The 22,943-nt window shown below is 34.8% G+C and overlaps 1 protein-coding gene across 1 annotated transcript; it reads right to left on the bottom strand.

Moving 5' to 3' along the window:
- Positions 1-623: 623 nt before the first annotated feature.
- On the bottom strand, positions 624-22,570 carry LOC114934999 (GTP-binding protein Rhes). The gene is made up of 6 exons (XM_029307741.2): positions 22,062-22,570; positions 10,796-11,097; positions 9,503-9,660; positions 3,721-3,907; positions 3,395-3,605; positions 624-3,130 (listed from the first exon to the last, which is right to left on the bottom strand). The coding sequence occupies exons 2-6, from the start codon at positions 10,930-10,932 to the stop codon at positions 2,912-2,914; spliced, it is 912 nt and encodes a 303-aa protein (XP_029163574.1). The 5' UTR covers positions 10,933-11,097; positions 22,062-22,570; the 3' UTR covers positions 624-2,911.
- Between the last annotated feature and the right edge of the window lie 373 nt (positions 22,571-22,943).

The following is a 22,943-nucleotide window of genomic DNA, read 5'->3' as shown; positions in this document are numbered from 1 at the left end:
CTTATATACAACAAAGTTAGTCTATGTTATTAAATATTTCATCAAGTTAAAAGAAGATCTTACATACTTAGACGCCCTATTTTTAACACAGTTATCTCGAGTGTACTATTTCTGTGCGTCGCTGCTTTCAATTGAACAACGAAAACTCATTCACGTCTCTTTTTGGTCTAGTTTTATTGAACTCTTGCGCTTGTGTTAGCTTTCAGATAGTAAAACGGTTTTCTAGCGCTTTTAATCTCAACGAATAATCGATGATTCTGTCTTATTGAAAACGCCAAAGAATGCATATAAACGCAATGACCAATATTTATTACAAAAATGCATCTTCTGATCTAAAATATTAATCGTATTAATTTTTTATATATTTATATATTTAATCATTTTTTTGCGTTTTCGTGTATTTCAAATTCATAATTTTGTATTTTGAAACTTTGTAAACCACGATTTTAGGAGGAAATAAAACGCAAAAATTTGGAAATAGAAATTATGCGATTTGATTGTGAAAATGCTGATTTAATTATAAAATACTTATATTTTCAAAAGCATTTTTTCAATATTTTTATAAGAGGAGTACATTGCAATAATTTTGAAAAATTAAACATACAATTATGAAACACATTAAATTGTGTGATGCTGTTTTATTATTTCAATTATAAAATCACGATCACGTGTTTCTGCTAAAAATATCATAATGCGCGGTGGTTTTCCGAAAATTTAATGAATGCATAAGTTCGTATCGTTTTCATCTCGTTATAATGATTATATCTATTCTGCTATATCGAAACAGAATTAATAACTGAGAAAATTCGATTAAAGAGTTATCGATCAAACCAATAAGATAGAATTGCCGGAAGCGATAATCGACAAGTCATAACCCGCAGAGATAATGATGAAAATCTGGTTTAAATATAATTCTCGGTCAAGGTGATTAGAACCAGCGTTTAATCATTAAATCCATGTCCCGTTTTGTAAACTGATCCCAATGCATATATTTTAGCATCGATTTTCTTTGAAGACTGGATATAAGTATCTCAAAAAATCGTAAAAAGGCATGGAGAAAATGTTATTTATTTAATACAAAAAGGCGAGTGTATTCGCACATGTTCGCGACTATAATCACTTTTTTTCTTATTTTTACCGATTGCAGTAACGCAGCTTTGGGTTTGCTTTCGGTTGTAATCAATTTACGGGCCGTCTAATTGGTCAAATCGTCAATTGTACCTTAGAGAATTAACTATAACCGAGTTTATGGAAAGAGAACAGATGTTTATCCATATCTCGGATACTCACAAATCTATATATGCCTATAACGTCCCAATGCATCTATCGAATGAGTCATATACAGGAAAAATGTATTCTTTTTAAACATGATGAAAACATTTCACACATACATGCGCGCACACATACACACACAATTTCAACAAATTCATATTCATTAAATACTTGGTTTTCGCTCAGCGGAAAAATATGCCTGCTCTTTCTTCAATAATTTGATTGAGAAAAAAAACAAAAGTTACATGTTAGCTTTTTTCATATATAATTAGTTTCTCTATTGTTGTTAAAATCGAATATAAATTTTTCATATTTGAGTTTTGTATTCTTTTATTCTGATTATACTTAAATTATTATATGTAAAAGATTAAATTGTATATCTTTCAAATGCATACGCAATTAATGGAAGAAAAATGTTCACACATTTACCTATCACATATTAACAAGTTTAAGACGTATAGAAAAGGAAGTCGAAATATAATAGAAATATCGATTGATTTTGTATGCATGTTTCATTAGCAATGCGATCTCGCTAATCGAAGATGACGAATAATACACGAGATATACCTTAAACGTAGTACAGTGTAATACATTGTAGGGCTATTTATCTTTAACGAAAATCTGCTAAATGCATACGGAAGAACTTAACGGAAGGAAGAACGATCAAATATTCATTCCTTTTATCGAGCGCTATTAATAAAATTAATAACGTTCTAGATCTCATGTGGAAGTGTAAACGTTCTCCTTCGCGTGTCGGAACTCGAATAAGGCTACGATGGGCGCAGTTAACCAATTCGATAGAAAGCTTTTTTCATCACGTTTTTCGCAATCTCATTCGACATAACGCTGACAATTCTCGATCTTGTACTATCGTCGATCCATCGTAAAGATTTTCTCGAGAATTCGCTAAAAATTTGTTCTAATAGGAAGAGTATGTCCGCACTCTCTTTCTCTCTCTCTCTTTCTCTCTCTCTCTCTCTCGCTCAATCATCTCATTGTTATCGGAGAACCTTCCGATCAAATGTCAAACGATCTTATCCTCCTTAATCGAGGTATCGATTTCCCGTTTAGCGTTTGATCGACGACGATTAATTAATGTAGCAGCTTACCTTTCAATCTCTCTCTTATTTCTCTCGCTCGATCACATCTTAAGTTAATTATACATGTTACCTTCGGGACATTATGCTAAAGCTATATTCCGTTAATTAATTAAGGCGAGTAGCGTGGTCGGTTTAAATATGATTTTCCCTTGGCGATCTTCGTTCGCGAGTATTCGCTTCGCGTTATCTGCGTATCACTACAGTGAGGTCTGATAATTGTAAACCTGAAAGTTTCGATCGCATATATGAAGTTTCTATTAACACAAATTTAATTATCACTATTTTTCTCAACTTGCAACAAGTATCGGAGAAGGATCAATATTTATTAAAACTTAAAAATAATAAAATCGCTAATTACATATATACAGTTAAATTAAAATAAACAGAGATAGCACCTCGGACACAATTATAATAGGCAAGAGTATAAAGTTTATATAAATAGAGAGTAATACTCGTTTCCAAAGATCGCTTTTAAACGCGTTATCATATTTGTCATATCTCTAGAAATTTGTTCGCGCGCGTGACAACAGTTTGAAATATCACTGTATCGTGCAGGCCTTCCTGGACTCTATTCTTCCTGTTCTAAGCGTGATCCTGGATCCCGGTGTATTGTTCTCGTTCGCGGCCGCGAGCGAGCACGTTTTCGTCCGCATGATCATTAAGTCCGTCCTTATGCTGGGACGTCGCACGTTCGGCGCCACGACGCCGCAAGCGTCGCTCAGCCGACGTTTTATGCTGAGAGTGGCTTTGTGCCGCGGCTGGAAATAAAAGCGTCACTCTTTGAGGCTCTTCAGCCGCCCCTCGATATCATGAAAGGTAATCCTCGTTTAATCGATCGCGATACGACTCCGAAAAGACAACAGATCCGTATCGGTTCGCGCTTCGTCGCTTTTAATCGGATTTTTTGCGAACCTTTTTCAATCAATTTCAAGTGTTTGATTAATTTTCGGCTATTTAATTATGATGTAACAAACTTGTTTTTTTTTGTTTTTCTAAATGACACATCGAGCATTGTTAATTACCTGTGACGGCGGTAACATAGTCGGCGAGCCAAAGGTAAGCGGTACTTTTCTGTGATGATTCGGAGCCATCTCCAAAGGTAGACCTGCCACTACGAATAACTGATAAAATAGTTCGTCCACGTGATAGTTTCGCTTCGCGGATGCCTCCACAAAGATACAGCATTCATCTTGACTTACGCAATATTGCTCGGCCTCCTCTACCGTGACCGTTCTGTAACGTGAACAAGAAATTCGTCAAAATAATTATATGATTCAAAATCTGCAATGATGAATCGATATAATTATTCATACAAATCAAAGTTAAGTACAGGGAAGAGAGAACGTACTTTACATCTTTATCACATTTATTCCCCACGATGACCATAGGGACCTTTAGACTGTAGTGGCTCCTCCTGCTCTTCGTGGCACTTTGAGTCGCGCTCACTTTAGTCTCGAGGATCGCCTCCCTCAGCCTGATGGCTTCCTCGAAGGACTCCCGACAGTCCATACTGAACACCACGACGAAGAGGTCCCCTGCGAAATCGGTTATCGTGTCTGAGCTGGTCGATTTTTCGAGCGCAGCGTTTACTCGCTCACATATTTATTCTTAAAATATTAAATTTTATTGAATATTTATATTTATATTATATACATAAATAAGACTTGAATGATCTTTTGAGCTTATGAAAAGCGGATACGTTAACGATGTTTCATGATATTGCATGACTTTAAACTTTCGAGCCCCGTTTCTTTCGAGTCTCTATTATGTGCGACATCGAGTGCAATTATTTCGAGCGAAACGAAAGTCGCTGTATGCTGTTGCATATGCACTAATTATAACGGTCACGCGAGTCACATGTGGAACACGCGTGTGTTACGGATTATGAATATTTATCCTGACTGATTTATTTCTACAGCGACAAGGTGTGGTCTCTTACCCCCCGTCCTCCTATGCCTATTTATAAATCGACCCTAACGATGGTAGTGTGGCGTGTAACGATTCCGGGTCTCGTGTTTACGAAGCGCACTGTTTCCTCTTGTTTCCGACAAAAATGTCCGCGTCGTGGACAAAAGGGCAAGTAGGATCAACTGGCTGCTCTTGTGTAGGAACAAAAAGCTCGTCCGATGGGGAAGCTCGACGAACCGTATAGAACATAAGCTTGGTAATAATGTTGCTTTGCCAACACGTATAGTCCCACTTGGTTTTATTATCGCATATTCTCTCGCTAAAAGATATACCGCTAAGTATCTTATATAATAATGATGTTGTCGTTAATCGTGTATGTTAGTAGAATGAAGTATGAAAAGAATTCAGCATTTTCTTGTGTTTTACTATCAAGAATTTACCATGATTTTATTATGTAAATTTAATGATTATAATTAAATTAACAGTTATGCGTTAATTAGCCTTCGTTATTAATTAAATTACTCTTTTATTTATATTTTTTTATTTCTTATTAATTTTAGAAAATGCAACTAACTTGACATATTAAATGAGTAAATACTTTTCCAATTATTGATTTCATGTCATGATAGAAAGGTATGTGTCAGTCTTGAATTCTGCTCATGTGAGTGAGAAAATAAAATTTTTCTGTCGAGATAAATCCGAAATATAATTGAGTTACGGTTGTATACATATCACTACTACATGATAAAAATGAATTTAATTTTGTGAGATATCTTTACCTTTATCTTCAAACTCTTACTACATATAACAAGATTTATTTTTCTCGCAAATACAATTGTTAAACTACAAAGCTGATCCATTTATTCAATTGACCAAATAATTCATTTATTCGTGCTTCCTTCTATTATCGCTAGGTCGAGAAAGGTTGAGAAGCTTTTTAGATTCAGCCTTCATAATTCGAAAATCCTACTGGTTCATATGCCATATATGGAGCATCGCGAAACATTTTACTCCCGCGAAACGCGCCAAGCTGGTCTGATATTGTCCTCGTACCGCAAGATGAAAATATATGTATGTCAGCTATTATGCGGTAAAGTTCGTGTCTTTAGTGTCGAAAGGAATTCTCTCTTCTCGCAACAGCCGGAACCTCGTCTGAAGGCTCATTGTCTTCGAATCGGGGTCATATCGCGTCCCTCTTTGTTTAGGCATATTTCGAAGGATTCGCGGATCGCGAATACCTTTTTTACTTTCTATCTTCAGTCTGCAAGTGATCGCATTTGTGAAAGAAATGACTGATCGTACATGAAATTATTATAGCCGAACTATTTTGATTGCACTGACACACAACGTTATTATATTTGTGTATAATTTTATATATTAATTATTATTAATATATCAAGAGATGATTTGTGCAATTATATATGTATAATTAATATTCGAAAACAAATAATTCTTGAATTCTTGAATTGTTCATAGAATGCGCGAATTGTCATCGACACGCACATAATCATATTAATTGCGAAATATTTTCGGCAATCAACCGAGAGGTTTATGAATTATTAAAGATCTCCGTGAAGTTGTGAGAAAAATGCGAACGCGGGAAAACGTAGAATCGTGACTCTTTGCCGAATGCGTGGAATTTCTAGCGGTATGAGCGTCGTGCGGAATACAAAACTAAAAACGCCACGATGAAATTCCCATCAACGGTGGCTCTCTTGATTTCCGCACGCACGAACGGCAATTTAAAAATTCTTCGGATTTACGTGTCTAATTTTGCCGTGAGCTTTTATGTGAGGTCATCTTTACTGGCGACATGCGACGATACATGACCGTTTTACAGGCGCATGTAGAACAAATTCGCGAGAGACGAATATCGGTTCCTGTCCAGTGCAATTTGTACATCTCTGCTCAAAAAAAAGGAAAAAAAACAGTTTGGGATATTTAGGTCTCAGGGGCAAACTGTTGATGCTATCGAAAATTTTAAATTGTGTAAATTTTGAAGAACGTTATCTCTCTTTGTATAATTATACACGATATATACGTGGAATATTTTTATATAAAAGTATTTTAAAGTATATATTAATTACTTATTAGACGACTAAATATATCACGAAACTTATTATTACTTTATTTACTCGGTCCAATTATTTTACTGCGCGTTCTCAATCTGAATTATATTTATAGATCATCGAAAAATCAAACGATAAAACCGATTGACCGAAATATATTTGACTGTTAGGATTACTGAAATATTTTACGTGCTATTCGTACACATACGCAGGATATTAAATTATATAAGCATTTTAAATAATAGACGCGGGCTAATAATTACTAATTATAATAACTATGCAGAATGATTGCACTTTGCTTGATAATGTGATAATATATGAAGTTTTTACCTTCTCGCTCGAGTCTCACTGTGTGAATAACGACAAGGCTGTGGAAAATCGCGCAGAATACGTTTTATACCCCCATCAGCGTGTATAAAATATTTCGGCAATTTTATCAACGAATTTTATCAAAAACAAAGTAAGAATTCGTCCTGGGTTTTGTCTAGCGCGCTATTGTTAACATACCACAGTTTTGTTTATCATTCACACCGACATTTGAACAGAAAAATAGTGGGAGCTCTCTTGACTTTTCGATTATTTAAATATTTATTTAACCCAATTATTTAATATTATATTTAAATATACATATATAATTCGGATTAAGAACGCGCAGATCGAGAACACAACCGAATCGCAGAATTCAGTAAATAAAAGTAAAGATAAGTTCCTTAATTCATTAATCATCCAATAAATAATATTAATCTCTATACTTAAAAATACTTGTATAATTTAATATTCTATATAGAATCAAAGAAATATATTGGATAAAATATTAATCGTTAAAAGTAAAGCGAATATTGCTATAATATAACAATCAATACAGAATAGCAATATAATAAAAATCATTTAACAAACATAAAATAAATATAAATATAAAATTAATATAAATAACATAATATATATTAATAGTTATGCAATTTTTAAATACAAATTCTCTTTTTAATGTTTTCATGAACTATATGTCATGCTCCTGTAACTTGCCATTGTCTTGCCAAGTAGGGTCGTTTTGGGAATTATACGCTATGCATAGATCGCAACTTAGATTATGTTTTGCGCTGGTCGACGTGACGTTTGCATGTATGTACGTCCGAGCGTAAATATGTATTTTCAGTTCGGCCCGTCTTCTATCTTGACAAGCGCGATGCTGATGCAATTGTTGCACGTCCAGCATAGGCCGATATCAGGTTATCAGGTGCAGGTGGCAACGTGACGTGACGCGAGGGACAAGGGAGATCTACGTACAAAATCAGTAGAACACAAACGGCCTCGTGTACCGTAGGGACAAAGCTAGCAGATGGCAAAGAAAAGGGACGAAACTGAGTTATCGAGCGAACGCACCCTCCGTATACGTATTCCCTCGCATTTTCGCGAATACGAGAGAGATCCTTCGATACTATCAGCCACTTATCACCGTCTTCACCCTCGTTCCTCGAATTCCTTGAATATTCTATTTTCGTTTAATATATCAAATATGTGATATGACGAAATTTGGAGATTGGCGCTATATTGAATCGCCATGTCTTTCTAATGTACAAATAGAATACAGTCTATTGTACAATATTTAGAAATTTACGTGCATGTATACTTTATAGAAAGTTAATTAATCAAACAAGTGTATTTGAAAAACTCATCAGAAAAATAGCCTATAGTTTAATATTATTATAACTAGAAGAAAAGTAAAAAAATATATAATACAAAAATGATAAAAATTATAATTTAATATATTTCTCTCTTGATTTCTATATTGATCTCTCCATTATTCAATGTTTTAATAAAAAAAAATGCCTTCAATGCAAACAAGCGAGAAATAAAAATGATTAATTGTAACTGGTTTTTATATTTGTAAATATTTGGTTTTACTTATAATTGTAAAGTTTTATCATTGTCAGAAATTGCATTTTCATTGTAACATATGAGCCCCGGTTTTACTAGATTAATCGAAATCCATGCAATATTCTGCGTGTAACTTTATATTTGGAGCTAAATTCCGGTAACAGCCGACATTACCCCAGGCAGCCTTCCTCGAACTTTTCCCATGTGCATGGCGTAGCAAACTGTCGTTGCCAGGGATATGAGTTTTCGCAAAAGTCGAGAAACTTGCGAGGCGCGAGTTTGACGATAAAAACAGTCGATGCGTTTTTTCGTAAGATCAGTATAATTATGTGAATCTGACACCAGACTTTAAAAAATTAATTTTTTAATACAGAAAATGATAGCATTTCCTACTTTTTCCAGGTGATTCAGACTCGTTTGTAGTTTTTTATAACAAATTGCAATCAAAATTTATAATGATGAAAAAAGTAGATTTGAAAAATTTACAAAAATCACTTTAGACAAATGTGTTTTTCTTTACAATTGCAATTTCTAAATCGTGCAACTACATACGAAACGAAAATAATTACAAACAGCTGCAAACAATTCTAAAAAAGACTGCTCAAGCGAATTTGAGATATCTCAATGCCGAGTGCGAGTCATTTTTTAAATTTTTTATTTGATAAAACTTCAAAAATTAAATTATTATTTTAAACAGCTACAAACGATGTTATCATTTTCCGTATTAAAAATTTTTTAAAGTCTTGTGCTAGGTTTATATAGTTGATCAGTATAATTCTAGGTATCTTTTTGCTATATTTCGCGGGAAAAAAATTTCGTCGAAAATCGTGTTGATATCAAAATTCAATGATATCAACATTAAAAAATATTAAATTAATCAGAAGTGTTAATCTTTAGACGAATTTTGCCATATGTATCATAACCGCATTTGCAAGTTTAAAGCGTTTTAAAAGATTTACGAAACTACATTCACAGCAAAAAAGCGGTCTAGAGGTCTTTATGGTTGATTTTTTTATCTACCACTATCTGGCGTATGCTCATACAAAATGCATCGCGATGCATTTGCACGTTGCTCGCTAACGTGCAATTTTTTATCCTCTCGTATACAAGAGTTAAATACCCATTAATTTTTCCCGAGCCATTAAATAAAAGCTAAACGTCATTGTTTGGTATTGGATTTTAATTTATCTATGGATAGAAATATACTCTCGAAAACTTTACGACATTTCCTTGAAACGAAGTAGAACATTCCTCTGGGGAGGTAAGTCGAATACTTACCCGTCAGAAAGGACAATCGTCGCATCGCCGGAAACGGATGGTTTCCGCTTGTATCCAGCAGATCAAGCTGGTGAATCTCGCCTCTGATCCTGTAGAGTTTCCGGTGAAAATCCTCTATCGTCGGCGTGTAACTTTCCTCGAATTTGTTGGACAGAAATCTAAAACGTGAACGGATTTTATCCGCACGGACTCTTTGTTATTCCGGAAGAAAAAAGAAATCCCTATGTTTTTTTAATCCTTGTCTCTCTTATATGATAATTATCTTTTGAATTTCAAATTTAAATTCAATTTGTGTTTCTGTGTGTATAAAATATCTTTCTTTTAAATAATCAATTAACAAAACAGTGTTTCGTAGTTTTATAATATTCTCTGTATCTTGAATATTACAAAAATTAAAAGGCTTTTCTCTACATTTAATTAAATCTATATAATATGTATTTGCGAAGCAGATGCAAATTGAATTTCACGGAACATTTAAAAACAAAGGATTAGATGCGTAATACTGAATATTTAAAGAGTCTATCTTGCTTTTTGAAATAAACTCGTTAGCGATTGTTATCTATGCGTACATGTGGAAAATACGCTTAGCATTTAATACATAACAATTGCTAATTGTAAAAGCACATAATTGCAATCAATTTATGGGATAGTCGACATAAACAAGCAAAACTGTACATATTCTACATTTTGCGAGAAAAGAATTACAAGTACCGTTTTTGTAAAAACTCGAAATCACACACTCTCTGATTTTGTTCCTCAATAAGAAAAGGTATATAATTAGCTAACAATTTCAACAGGCCGAGTTCTAGTCTAAAAGAATTACGCTTTGTTCCTAGGAACACATGGTGACCTCGGTTTTTCAATATCCTATCGCGTGGTGGCAGTGGTCATGTAACACAATAGCAAACACAATAATGCGGCACGTAGCGGTCGACAGCATGGTTCAAAGATTAATTGAATCACATTGTTTCGTGCTATTAGTAATCGATCTGCGAATGGGAGCACGACGAACAGAATTTAGAAGTAACCCAACGGAACGTATACAGAATGGTAGCAAAAATGTAAAATTCGCGTAATACAACGTAAACGAATATCGGGAGTCGATCAATTTTTATTTTAATAGAAAAAAGGTCTGTAAATAAGATTTAAAGATAAATGAATAATACATTTTTTCATTTAATATTAAATATTTGTAAAAATATGAGCGAGAGAGAACGAGAAGGTATAGAGAAGGGAAAAAGCTCTCTTGTTTCAAAGTTGTTTAACCTCGGTTCGTGAATTTTACGCATTTACCGTGCTACAATGGCGGTCTTTCCAACACGAGCACTGCCAAGCATAACGAGGCGGTAGCAGTTACGCGGTGGCGGCTTGCAGGCGTCCTCCTGCGACGAGGTGGATGCGGGACTCGGGCTGACGGGCATAGCGAGCATTCCATCCTCCGGGCCCGAGGGACCCTGACCCTCCACCAGCTCCGGCTCCGCTTTCCCTCCTCGACGACCGCGAGCGTTGAGCCGATGCTCGGCGGGCTCGTCGGCTGCACTTCTGCTTCTGCAGAGCCTCTGCACGCAGCACAGAAGTCGGCCGCACGCCTCCAGCTGCGGAGAAAATGGAAATTTCACCTTTAGTGAATATGCGATGTTAACCCTTAACTCCTTGTACTCTCCTCTCTCGGGACATTGTGTGCATCGTGTTGAATTTCTCAAAGTTCTCATATGATTTAATCAAGCCAAATGAGACGAAAATTGTTACGGAAACAACTTGTATTTCATGTAATAGAGCGCTACGTCAAAAATATGATATTGCACGGCATTGTCATTTTATATTTCTCTAAATGCATTTTTAAAGATACATTTTTAGATTGAAATATGTTGTTTTGTTTCGTAAAAGCACAAAATTGACAACTAACAATATTATTAAAAAAATATCTCAATCATAAAAGAGTTAGTTTATACACATTTCTGGTTTTCAATATAAATGTTGATTTTGATATAATTTCCGATTGTTTACGTTTTATATAAAACTTTAATAATGTACAAATCTCGTTAACGCGAGACATCAATTTTCAAAAAGTTCATTGAGTTTTGAAAATGTTTGTGATTTAATAAAATAATTGTTTGTGAATTTAATAAAACATTACATAGTTTTTGCACAATAATGACGAACGTTGTTTCCAATAGTCTTAAGCTTGTTTTTTTCAATAAAGGAGAAAGAACAATCAATGTCCAGACATGCAGACGATATCGTATCCCGAAGGAATTGCGAAGCGCAGAAAGAATAGGATATTCGAGATCCAAGCATGAATGCACGGGGCACGAACTCCGATTGGATTTTCTTGGATTGATTCGTGGCAGAAGACTTTGGCAAAAGTACTTTTATTAAAGTGCCAGGGAAAATAAAGTGCAGGTTGAACACTTTAGATACGTTTTAGTGCCTTCGCGCGAGTCCTCTTGAATATTTTTCTTGCTTTCCGTTGATATTAGAATATTCGAAGTTGTTCATACAATTATAATGCTGGAAAAAATTTATTTTTTCGTGAAATCAAAACAGTATAATATGTTCATGTGACATAGTGTATATTTTTTTTCGATGATTTCTATAATTAAACAATTTTTAATAAATTGTTGGTGAATGCTGCAATCTTGGTGACCATTAGGTATATAGTTTTTAAAGTTTAACGAGTATACTTGTTATATTGGCGAAAAAGTTTATTGGAGATGTACTGAATAAATACGAAGAACTTTGTATAATAGCATAGATGCTATGGAAATCGAAGAGTTAAGATTTTTTAAATCTGTCCAGGAATATCTTAAGATAAATTTAAAATAATACCTAACATATCCTATACTCATATATATATTAAACGTAAGAGACAAGTACCGTATAATTTACATAATCGAAAAAGATTTGTGTATTATTTATTATAAAAACTATTATAAAAATAATATTATACTATAAAGTACGAAGATAAGTGCAGATATTTCAAAAAAATGTTTAAAGTTAATAATTATTATTTGAAAAAATTTTACTAAAATGTTTATTTCTTAAATCTTACATAGTTTTTAAATATTGAGTCTTCAAATACTTATTAGAAAAATAATATTAGAATTCATTTTTATCAGGTGCAAAAATTTACGTCTTTTGAATACTAATATCTTTCGAATGCTAGTATCGAGAAAGAGAGAGAGAGAGAGAAAGAGAGACTTTATTTGCGCACTAAGAAGGACTCTATGATAAACGATAACATTCTTCTTCATGTTCGTCTTCGGAAAGTTTATTCTCGCGACTTGGATATTCGCAGATGCGACTCAGTTGCAGAAACTGGCAGGATAATAGAACGCGTTATACCTTTACCATAACGCTGCGCATTTCTAACTTGAACGTGTTGAATAGAGGACTAATGATTGCAATGAAGCAAGTTCTGTGAATATCGCTTAACACCGCTTTACGCACGATAGTTAAGAAGACCTATTAGGAGAGACAAAGACAGATATTATTTTATAAATAATTTTTATTATGCGATCATAGCGACGCTACTTGAGTTATTTTATTTAATTGTAACATTTCTTTTCAACACACACAGAGAAAGAGAGATCAAACTTTACGATTCTATTAAAACTTAACTTTTTTTTATTAAACTTATAAAAAAGCAATACACATCGACATAATATTTAACAAATAATTCTTCATTTAAAAACTTAAAGAAATAAATTCTTCATTTTTAATATCGCGAATATCCTCGATTTCTTTTGATTTTTATAAGAACTGTAAACATTTTTTATATTAATAATCATCAAATATAAATTAATGTAAATTTTTCTTAAAACTTGAATAAATAGAAGAAAATTAGAGTAGAGCGATACAGATTGTTGATCGAGGATCCTCGCGGACGCGTTTCTTTGAAAAATACATGAAGTAAACTTGATGCTCTCATCGTCGTTGCTCGGCAAATTTACCTCTGGACAAAGCAGCGCACCGCTGCTCGCGTACCTAGGTTTCGAGGCGGTACCAGAGGTGAAGTTTTATATAAATATTTAAATAGAACACCTGATGCCCACCGTGTAGGTCGCAATTATTAAAGCTCCTATTAAAACACATCGCACGTATATTGCTTTCTCCCATTCTTCTCTTTCTTTCTTCAGGATTGTGGTGAATCTATTTTATATGTAATTGAACACGTTCCATCTTCGCTACGTTACACACGACGACAATTACAGTACGATTCACTCTGACACATTCGTTTAGTGGTTTAACAAAGGGCAACATAAATCGCGCGGCGAGTAGCGAGGAGAGAGCAAGTTCATTTCGTTCTTTATTTCGAACGAGATTCGGGAGACTATTCGTGGAACATTTCGGTCGTTAACGCGTCCTGCAGCTTTTAAAACCCTCGAGCAAGATCGCAATTACTGACCGCAATTGTTTCAGTGTCGAGGACTATTATTACGTCTAGGCTGGTCTATTTCTGTTCTACAACTGTAAAAATGAAAAGTTACATATTTTCCCTTCTTTTCCGTCGTATTATAACTATAAACATATAGAAAACGAAATACGGGAAAAGCTCTTGCATACGTTAGCCGGATCGTTTCTAACGTCATATTTTATCTCCCCGCAAGTGTGGCGAGCGTTATTCGTCTCAGTAGTATCGACGTTTTCTACACTTCCATTCGCGTATCTGTTCCCGTGGAGCAAATATCTCTCGAAATAAAAGTCGAACGTGTCCCTGTTACTATTTTTAGGATTTATAAACGCTTTCAGCAAAGTCGGTTAACTTTAATCTCGCATCTACTACATTTTTATTTCCTTTTCTTGAATTAGATATAATAAGAAAGAAGGATTTATTCTTTGCTCTTTTTTTCTTCCTTTGAATATTTCTGTAAAGAGGCAATTGTTAAAATGAGGGCTAAATCTTTTACCATGCACATTAAACAATTCTTGATTCTTTTTAAATAGTAAAACAACTTTTCGCGCAAGCATTTTTTATATTGTATAATACATTTTCCTTTTTAGAAAAGAACATAGAGAAGTATTTCTATTAACTCTGTTCTGAGATAATTTTATTCTATACTCCTTTTTGTAGAGGCAAAGGACAGAGGTTAACCGATGCTCGCGAATTGACATGTTGAGATATTACGTGAATATCGCGAGATGATTAACCCGAGATGACAATCATCGATTTTTATTTTAATTCCCGGATCTGTTCCGAAGACAAGGACAATTCCAGAGCAGAGTAGTAACGTTCTACTTACAGTTTAGCTATGAATACTCTCTACGAATGATAATAAGCAGTCTTCGATGGTGGGGAAGGAGTGCAAACTAAATTAAACTACGGAGACTGTGTAAATGCAGATGTTAAAGCTCGTCCCTATCTCTTATCTTATCCAATACCTTCGCGAAGAAATGACGGATAATCGATCGAAAATGTACAGAGATTCGAGATTTAATCGCACGATGTATCTCTCATGTATATTTTTAGCAATGACATTAGAAACTTACAAGCTGAAGAATTTGCCAGTGAGGCATGTAAATTTTCTATTGCACCTCCTCTTTAAAAGAGATTAAATTATAGATAACTGAACGTTGTTAGCCGTGTAGATCTTTATCTCTATTTAACGATTGCATCAAACGAAAAAAAAAACTGGATTTTTATACGATTAATGAAATTTTACGTACCTAAAAAGTTTGTTACGCTCGCAAAGCTTAAACCCTCCGGCTCGTTACACTCTATTGTGTCGTTCCAATGTCGTGATATAGAACAACGTGAAAAGAATGAGCGACAAATATCTACGCGCGTGTGTGCTATTGATTTTACGATTGCGCGCCACGACAAGCTCTCATCGACACGCGAGGGTTTGAGGAACATTGATCTCTTAACGCCGGCAATCCGTCGCACAGGCACTCTGATACAAACGAACAACAAGATATATCGGTCGTGTCCGGATAGTGTCGGCAACATCAGCAATCGGATTATCATGGACGTTGTTCGATCATCCTCGACGTGGTATATCGAACAAAGTTCCGAGTGTATCGCAAAGCGTTATCCTCTTGATGCTACGTAGCTTAATCGTACTAAGCGGATTCGTCCGTCAACGTACGTTAAGCATCCGCGTACGTGTTTAACGATTCACAATGACATAATATTTTCTGGGCAAGCGAGATCGGCAGTGGCCGATGTTTGCGTAGGATGTTCGTATAGCTTCAACAAAACTTACAACAATATGCTATTAACGTGCGATCGACAGTTTCTAAAAGCGCTCGATTACGCGATAATGTAATGTTTTGTTTACCGTGGGTGTAGTACACATAATATGCGATAAATTTTCGGAATGGAAATTCTCTTTGCTTTATATTATATATTATATATTATATGTGTATTGAGAGTTTGTTTGTGATAGTTTATTTGCGTATAAAGCACTTGTGCATCACCTGTATGCGTCATGCGTTTTGTTGCCAGATATATCATCTAGTAATATTTCATATTTTACTACTGTATTTTATTTGATTAATAGATTATTATGGACGATAATATATTTCATTTATTCGTTAATCGTCGCACCATATTTCATTTTCGCTCGATTTCGCACGCGATTAAAAACTTCCGCATCACGCGCGCGCTTTTATAATTCCACAGTTTCCTATAATTTTTGCCGCGGCGAGCAGTAATATTATATGAACCTATAGAGTTATGCAAGTATATAATTATGGACGCCAAACGATTACTCCGCCCCATTTAATGCTAGGGTGATACCCTTTACCGTCAGGTCGTTCGTTCTGATATCGCCTGAGCCACGGAAACAAGGTGGTTAAAGATGTCAGTTAAAGGCCATCCGTGCAATAGTCTTTCTTTCCAGACTTTATGTCAGGCTGATTTAAAATCCGAAGAAACCATTAAATGTGCAGCGCAATTTTTCAATATTCCATGTTTTGTTTATTAATTATTTATTTAATTACTTGTTTTATTACAGAATAAATTCATTATTCAATAAATTTTGTAATTACTTATTTAATTTATTAAACAATTTATTTATATGTTAATTTATATATGCATTCTACTCTTTCTATTTTTTACACAACGACACAAATATCTTTAATATGCGATACAGAATAGGTCTTTAAAGTCTATCTGTTGTACGTGATAATCGAGTAAAGATGAATCCTTGGAGCTCTCAATTCGCCAATAATGCCCGTAGTAATTAGGCAGTACGGATACGCCGTTCCGTTTCGAGTAGAAAAGCGATTCCGCCTCTCTCGCTCTCTCTTTCTCTTCATACTCTTGCCATTCGCTTCTCCTTACTTAACTCGGGACTAACTATTCGCTAACGTTCTGCCACGGTGAGTGCTTTTGCTTGCTCGCGTTGTAATTTGAGAGAGATTCGGCTCTCGTTGACTGTTTCATTTGCGAGTTTCGGGCGACGACTACACGCTGTTGTCACGGGTATTATTGTTATCGTCGTTTCCTACATCCATATTTGAGTAACATTGTAATATTTGAGTAATGCTATAAGCAACAAGCTTTGATAGCAGCGAGGATTGAGAGCGATTCACGAATTTTCGGGTAAACATTATATAGATAGACGCATCTGTCAACGTCAGCCGCGATGACTAAAGGAGGCCTGCGTTGACGTGCCGGAAGTAACTTCGGCAACACCCGCGTACAACGTGTATAGGGTGTCCTAGATTTTATACGCGAATATAAAAATATCCCTCTGTATCTAAAGTAGATTTCTCTTTCTAGAAAAATATATCCAGACAATCAATACGATTCCGAAGCTAAGGTCTAAACTTTTCATGAAGTAAAAATACATTCCATATACAAGAATACAAGAATTCTTTATTCTTCACCTAATTTCAAGCAAAAGTTAATTATGTTAGAAAGTTAGAATTTAAAGAAGTAATAGAATTGGATCGCGTCCGGTTAAATAATTCATTAAATCGTCTTCAGAAAGAGAGATTAAAGAAATAGCAGACGAAGGAAAGTGATCGAGGTATCTGGCGTAGGTCGTTGTCATCGCGGATTTCCACTGCGAAAATATCTCCTTATGCACCGGGATACAGGATTTCGCGTATATATATAGGTATATCATGATATGGGCGAGGTATAATATTAGAGAAGAAACGACGTCGAGAGACGACGTAAGTTTATTTTCAGCCCGCAAGTCGCTTCAAGTAAAGGAAAGATGCTTTCACGCGATAAGCTAATAGACGAAAAGCTCGATACCGAATTCCGACCAACGCCAGGTCACGTTCCGGTAATTAAGAGCTTGATTGTCTCTATTGATCGATAATCGCGATTCAACAACCGCATTTGTTCCCCTTCGGACGAGGATTCTCCGCGCTTTTATTCATACGTTTGTCTCCCTCTTCTCATATTCGTTCGTATTTTACACGTGCCAGAGATGGAACGCAAAAAGAGCGCAACAATCCCGCATCGGTTCCTGATGAATCGATAATCGACTGTAATCAATCAGCCGGTTGTAATTCGATGTCAATGTATTATTGCCGTTTTTTTTAGTTACCTACCGTATCGAAATAAATTTTCGAAGTAGATTAAACATGGAATTTTTTATATTAAAAAATGTGCTGGAATTTTTTGGCTTTAATTCTAACGAGGGACCGATCTGTAATCAATCTTTTCTTCACAAAAATATATCGACAGCTACCGAGAATATCGTTTATAAGCGTTCGAAAAAGTAAAAGACCTTTCTTTCAAACTAAGCCTTTGAGAAGAAATTGAATAACGAAACTTCATTGTTCATCTAAACTCAACTCAAGTCTGCTCTTGAAAATTTTAATTTGACTAAGATATTAAAAATATTAAAATGCAGAATTTGCCAACAAGAAATGTCGACTGCACAAAATCGATAATCAATACAGAATGAAAAATAACTGCATTAAATTAAGATGGAAAATATGTGTGACTTCAGCGTACAAATATTTTCATTAAAATATTTTTGTGCTTGCTACTGTATCGCGTATTACGCTCGCTGTATTTCTTGCAACACGTGTGGCGATATGATAAGATTACTGCCCTATCGAGTAATTGTCATTTGAACCGAAAATTCGCGTATCGTAACGATCGTAACGATCCATTGAAAGGATGCACAAAAGCGCATCGCACACAGGCGCAATGTTCGACGTACCGCGAGAAATTTGACGACGTGAGGGTTATTGATGCGAAAATTTATGTTTTTTTTTATCGCAAATAGTCTTTCGTTGCAAATAGGTTCTGTCGAAGTTCTTTCATCGAACCCGAGGGAGGTTTTGCTGCTTTGCGTTTCCCTTTGGCACAATTACGACTCTCCGAGATTCGAGATGACATTCGTGTGAATGCATTTACAAGTGTTGCAGATAATCTTCGTGGTAGCCTACTTCTTGAAATAGTTTTCTCCGCGACCTCTATCTTGTAAGTACGATAAATTTGGTTATTGGGTCGAGAAATCGAGCGGATTTCAAAAATAATATCTTCGCTTTCTGTAGCTTTTTCAAAAATAGTTTCTGTCCAAACTTGTTTCAAGAAAAAGGAATCAATGTGTTGCACTTAAAAAGATAAACCAATAAAAAAAAAGAAACAGAATAAATGTACATATTTACACATGTAACTATCTATATACCAGTTCGTATTGCCAAGCTATATTTTCTGAATAAATATATTTTCTGGGTAAACTAAAATATTTACTATTTTGTATTCTTGAGGCGATAGATTTACTTGTATTTAGAAATATGTATTTTAAAAAAATATCTTAAATCTCTATAGATAGTTTTTAAATATTATTAACATTATCAATTTTGTGATAGCAGTGTATTAATTATCAGCTTTAAAAATTGTTGAAATTGAAAAGAATTCATAATCCTACAATAAACATATATCCCTGATTTTTTATGATAATAATAGTTTTAGATTTAAATTTATAAATAAACTTTATTATCTTTTATGAAAAAAAATTATCTTATTAAAGAAGAAGGAGAGAGGGAGAGAGAGAAATATATAAAAAAGCTTAAAATCTTTCAAAAACTATTACCTTGATTATATAATATCGTTTAATTTTAATTTACTGCAATTAAACTTTATTGTACAATAATAACACAATAGCTTTTATAATTAATTTATAACGTATTTATATTGTATTTACGTGTGAATTTCATTTACCGTTCTTTCTCTATAATAAAATCAATACATTAACATACACATTCACATCCAAAAATATAAAGATAATAAATTTAATTTAATTTTCATTTGATTTATAATGTATTATAATAAAATATATGTATAACGAGCAGAGAAATAGTTTAACCAATTTAATCATCAATATTTCAACTTGAAACACAGAAATTATGTGCTTATCGAATAATTATAAATTATGAATATCAAATGATATTCATAATGTATAATTATTCGATAAAGAAACGCCTATTCGCGATAAAATTCACCAGTTGCAGCGCGGTTACGTCAGTTGACGGTGCAACAAGTCGGGTTAACAGCTGTTTCAGCTGCATATAGTTATATGCACGACGACGATGGTGCTATGGCATTTCGATTTGGCCCAAGTCCAGGCCGAGTTTACGAGACTTTAGTGAACTTGGTTACGTTCGTTGAATTGTGAATTGTACTATCAGTACATATAAGCGTTAAGCTACGATGAATGAAATAATTCTCAAATTTGAAGACAGATGTAGCGAAGAATGAAACTATTATGATGCATAATAGAATATATATATATCTTAACATATACTTGATATATAATAATGACAGACCGATAACATGCTTAGCACAGTTTTAGAAGAGATAAATTGCTATATTTTCTTGGCTTTTTAATAAATATACAAGGGAAATAATTATATACATATAAATATCTTTTTCAATACTTTTTAGTTTACATGTAAAAATTCATGTACATTCGCGCGAACTGGCTCAATATGTATCGATTATTGAAGAAAATACGGACATAAGCTTCGGCTTTCTCCGTTCCTTTCGGGGCTGAAATGTTACAAAGTTGCAAATGTCACGTTTTCAAATAGGAGCACGTGTCATAATGGCTTATTACGATGTGTACATACGGTTCGCGAATCAATAAAGTCCGCGTTACACGGGCACATAATTATTAACTCTTTCAAAGCCGCGCGTTTTTCTTGAACGAGAAAAACTATCACGCAGTAGCTTTATACGTGTGCAGACTTTGCGCTATTTGCGGAAAGCAAGTATATAACGTGCGAATATGTAGGGTTTTGAGGAATTATCTCGACCTCTTAGCGGAAAATCTCTGTGTTCAATGATCAGCCACGGGATAAACACTTTTTTTTATTAAATCGGTTTTACCGATACGATATATAAAATCCATATAGTTGCGGTTTGAAGTTAACATTCACAGAGAAATATCAATCTCTTTGGTCTTCCACCTATTGTTTTTTGTAGATTATGTATTTGTCTGTGAATATAACGTAATTGCTCTTCCATCCTATATTTTGTAGTATTTTTACACAGAATGAAAAATTCGAAATAGAAAACTGTTCAAGCTTATTTGCAGAAATAAATATAAGAGATTTGTGTATATTTTCTATTAATCATGGATATATATTTTTTGTTGATAAATGATGCATACTAATTATGAATTTTAAACATTTATAGAAAATGAATAAAATTCTAGAACATAAGGAAATTTCAATAAATCAATTCGTCATGCGTCAAATGATTTGTCAGAGATAAAATATTGATCTACTATTGAAAAAAAGATTAATATACAAAGTATTGGTTATACAGTAATAATTTTATATGAATGTGAATATAAATTAATATAATTAATGATTGATACTTTATATCTTTGGAAAAATTTATTTCTTAAGATTAGAGATTTTTAATAAAGAGATATCTGAAAAATTCATTCTTGCGAAGTAACGAGTTAAGACGTAAAGAACTAAAAGCTCAAAAAGACTCGAATTGCCAGACGAACAGAGAGAACATTGAGCAAATAGAAGATCAAATCACGAATTGAGGATTTCTCTTGAAAACGTTTTTCACGCTGCCAATAGGGATGATATCTCAGGGTTGATATATGACATTCAAGCGAATGTTAAGGAGGCACGTTTTAACATATTTATTGCTGTATTCAATCAAAGTTGTCAAGATTAAATTGCGACATAATGCAACATATTTTTCGAACTCAAACCCTGACAAGTTTTTAAAAAATGTTATAAATTCATTGGCATAATGACTTTTTAAATTGTTACATATTTATTTATTTCTCTTCTTCTCCAAAAGATATTTACACTCTTCCTTTAAATAATTATTGTACAAAGTTCATACAGAAGTCATCAGCATATCAGAAATAATTTCAAAATCATTTTAGTGTATATTAAAAAATGATCGATGAACATAATCTATAGATATAAAAACTAAAGTTTATAAACAACTTTCATAGTTCGTATCGATTGTAAGAAAACTTTTCTTACAATATTGTGAAGCAAATTTAATCCATAGAGCAAAAATGACAGTATAAAATGATGCAGCTAACGTACAAATTTCATTATCCTCTCGTCACCGTACAAACGTATCCTAATTGTATAAGCTTACCTCAGGAATGTGGACAAAGCGTTGTCGGAGGAAAAACTAAGAAACGGGATCCGAGACATACACCGTCCTGAACGCTAAGGACCTGTACAGGTCCTCGATTTCTTCTTTCGATCTCGTCCACGCTCTAACACTTTTCGTTGAACGTCGCGATACACCCTCCCTCGTTCTCTCTTCCTCACCCTCTCTTTATCTTCTCTCCCTAGGCTGCAGCGACAAGTGATAGCTTTGACTATCGCGTTCGACTATTTCGTTGTCTACCAGCTCTCTCTCTGTCCCTCGGTCCTGTCACAGCGGCTTCGCGGTCGCGGTTTACTTGAACGAGGCCCGGATGTGCCTGCTGATATGTCGCGGGCTCATTGATTTCGCGAGACGACTGGGGGCACGCGACGATTTGCACGAGGACGTGCCCGATAGGGATCTCGAGCGAGGAGCGAAGCGAAGCGACGCCGGTGCGAAGCGCTGACTGAACCACTGGCGAGGCAAACCGAGGGGTGCCTCCGTACCGTGTGCTCCACGTTCCCCTTGCTGCTCTCACCCTTTTCATCCCTGTCCCTCTCTCTCTCCCGCTCTTTCAGCCTCCCTTTCTCCTTCTCGTCTATCGAACATCCCTCCTTTCTCGTTTACTCTCCCTCTCGCGCGCACATTTTCTCATCCCTCTCCCGCGACGCGTACAACCCTCTACGTTACGCCGTCCTCCGCGTTATAATAGTGTACACACGCAATATACGGGCAAGCACAGGGAGGCACTGCGTGATCCTACGATCCTGCGTCCCGACTTCGCAGGAATATCGCAGGACGTATCTGCGTCCTTTTTTTTTTTCCCTCACGCGAGAGTGTCGACAAGATTTATTGGACCTCCTCAATTCTTCTTAATCGACGTGA

Source organism: Nylanderia fulva, unplaced genomic scaffold, assembly GCF_048542155.1.
Source record: "Nylanderia fulva isolate GAGA-0341 unplaced genomic scaffold, ASM4854215v1 Scaffold35, whole genome shotgun sequence".
Taxonomy (NCBI): Eukaryota; Metazoa; Arthropoda; class Insecta; order Hymenoptera; family Formicidae; genus Nylanderia; species Nylanderia fulva.
Note: the sequence above shows the minus strand (reverse complement) of the source record. Positions and strands in the feature narration are given on the sequence as shown.